Source organism: Epinephelus moara, chromosome 17 (genome assembly GCF_006386435.1).
Source record: "Epinephelus moara isolate mb chromosome 17, YSFRI_EMoa_1.0, whole genome shotgun sequence".
NCBI lineage: Eukaryota > Metazoa > Chordata > Actinopteri > Perciformes > Serranidae > Epinephelus > Epinephelus moara.
In genome coordinates, this window is record NC_065522.1 from 34,405,577 (window position 1) to 34,407,995 (window position 2,419).

At 43.9% G+C, this 2,419-nt stretch overlaps 2 protein-coding genes across 3 annotated transcripts in view; one reads left to right on the forward strand and one right to left on the reverse strand.

The window, feature by feature from the left end:
* LOC126403906 (basement membrane-specific heparan sulfate proteoglycan core protein-like) overlaps positions 1 to 2,419 on the forward strand; it is a 23,950-nt gene that overhangs the window by 7,086 nt on the left and 14,445 nt on the right. The gene's annotated exons all lie outside the window — the stretch shown is intronic.
* The window catches only part of LOC126403819 (lamin-L(I)-like), a 128,533-nt gene that overhangs the window by 3,689 nt on the left and 122,425 nt on the right, over positions 1 to 2,419 (reverse strand). For both annotated transcript variants that reach the window (XM_050066613.1, XM_050066617.1), the window contains 2 exons: positions 809 to 928; positions 386 to 538 (listed from right to left, as the gene is read on the reverse strand). In XM_050066613.1, coding sequence (XP_049922570.1) covers positions 386 to 538; positions 809 to 928 — 273 coding nt within the window. The remainder of the gene's footprint in view (positions 1 to 385; positions 539 to 808; positions 929 to 2,419) is intronic.

The window sequence follows — 2,419 nt, forward strand, 5'->3', positions numbered from 1 at the left end:
CCCAATACTCAAAATTTCTCATGTATTTTTATGGAACCAATCAATTTTAAGTTTTTAATGGCTTTTTTAGGATTTATTTAGTATTTTGGCTGTGACTGTACTAAAAGAAATTGCACTTGAAGACCTAAGAGTGATTCTTAATGCAATATTTCACAAATGCATGGGGTGTCCGAAAACTTTTTTCCACCACTGTACAGTAGTTTGTACAGTGTGTGACTCAGCATGTTAGAAGCATTGTGCTTGAGTCCTGGCAGCATCACTATCTGGGTTTGAATGACCCATTGGAGTATTCCTGTGTACACTTGGTTATTGTGCAGCTACACAGCTTACTGTACATGCTAATATAGAACTCACACAGTGTCTAGCTGCACATAAACAACATTACCTTATCGGACGTGTTGCTGAGACGAACATATTCGCCCTTCAGTTCAACCTCATCCACAGTGATGGGTCCCGTTGCTGAGTCCTGACTAGTCATGCAGATAATCTCCTGGTACGTCTGAGAGCTCCCAAGCTCCAGCATTTTGTTTGCCTCCACCTGAGAAAGAGAAAACAACCTGGCAATAGAAGTCAAGAAGCCACAGGCTGATGCATTGAATCTCACAAAAGTTGGAAGAACACTACAATCTACAGTGTTGTTTGCTGTGGCATTAAGATTTCCCTCCAACTGAACAAAGGGGCCTTGACCAACCCCAGAAAAACAGACCTAGATCAAACATACACTAACGTATGTGGACAGGTGTGTGGCCACATACTGTTGGTCATATAATGTGTTAGTCAACATATGTGATGTGATGTGATGTCAGACCTCTCCAGTGTTGCTGTAGACGGTGACCAGCAGTTGCTCTCCAGTGCCCCAGGCTTTCTGGCTCGACCACACCAGGTCAGTAGAGCCCTCAAACCAGACACCTTGACCATGAGCCCAGATCTGAAAAACGTCACAAATTTACCATACAAGTAAACATTTACCACCATTTCACTCAGTGTTATCACTCCATTAAATGGCTGTTATTAGTGCTTAACAGTATCATAGATAAGGCTCAGAAGGGTCTTGCTACTCCCAACAGTATGTTCAGAACGTCGTTATCACAATAAGTGTCCGTTAGCATTAGGAGCAGCGTTGTATGGTTTCATTTTCACTTTCATTTGGTTTAGGTGCCAAGACTATGAGGTTAGTTAAAAAAAACCAGCACGGGCTGGCTTAATACAAAAATGTTACATGGTGTATAAGTAACGAATGATGTACTCCACATGATATACATCACAAACTTAAAATAACACGACTCGACTCTCCTGGGAGAACGTCTTGTGTTTGACCCATCCACCTCCTAATGTGGACTCTCTCACTCTTTAAACTAACGTTAGGTTGGCTGACCTCTCCCAATACCACATAACAATGAAAAGTTCAGTCAGGAACATTTCAGTCAAAGAAAACTTAATTTCTATTTGCAATATTATATTTGGCGGTATGGCTCTGTAATGGAGCCTCTCTGCCCTTCCTTGTGCCTACATGGAAAGCCTAAGGCAGGGAGAGCAGTAGCAAAGACCTCCGTGAACAGAACAGAGCAGCATCAATGACAAACAGAAATCACATTGATAAGTCAGTGTCACAGGGATGCCCCGTGACCTCTGAAGGTAAAAGAGAAACACACACAATGCTTGTCCACCTCCAGGCACTTTCACACACCATCTAGCCGGCAGGTGTCTGGGGTTGGTAATTAGCACGATTAAGGCTGAAATGTGGTAGTTGTAGGTGTGTCGTTGTTTTAGGTGCTTCAGTGTCACAGGCACATTTACATGAAGTCAGGAAGAAAAGTCTGACAATATTGTGGTTTTAAATCTTTTTATTTGACCAATTCTTTTGTGTTTCTCACCTCTCCTCTAGACTGCACTTGGCCAACCTCTGGTTTGGACTCAGGAACTGCCAAACCAGTCCCCGCCCATTTGGATTCCTTTTATAGTCAAGTTCCTGGCGGAATGTGCCAAGTGTAGTAAGGATGAGGGCGAGTTAAGTTTAAGTTTATTTACTTTATTAATCCCCCTGAGGGGAAATTCAATGTTTTCACTCTTGCTTGTCAATTACAAACAGGACCTATACATGCACAAAGTGGAGAGATGTCAGAAAACAGGACCTATACATGCACAAAGTGGAGAGATGTCAGAGTGAGGGGGCTGCCCTTTGGTCAGGAGCCCCGAGCGGTTGGGGGGTTTGGTGCCTTGCTCAAGGGCACCTTGGCAGTGCCCAGGAGGTGAACTGGCCCCTCTCCAGCCACCAGTCCATGCTCCATATTTTGGTCCGGACGGGGACTCGAACAGGCGACCCTCCGGTTCCCAACCCAAGTCCCTATGGACTGAGCTACTGGGAGATATTTGTGCAAGTGTTGATTTTGAGCAGTTTAAGAACATTTTTACTCTTTTG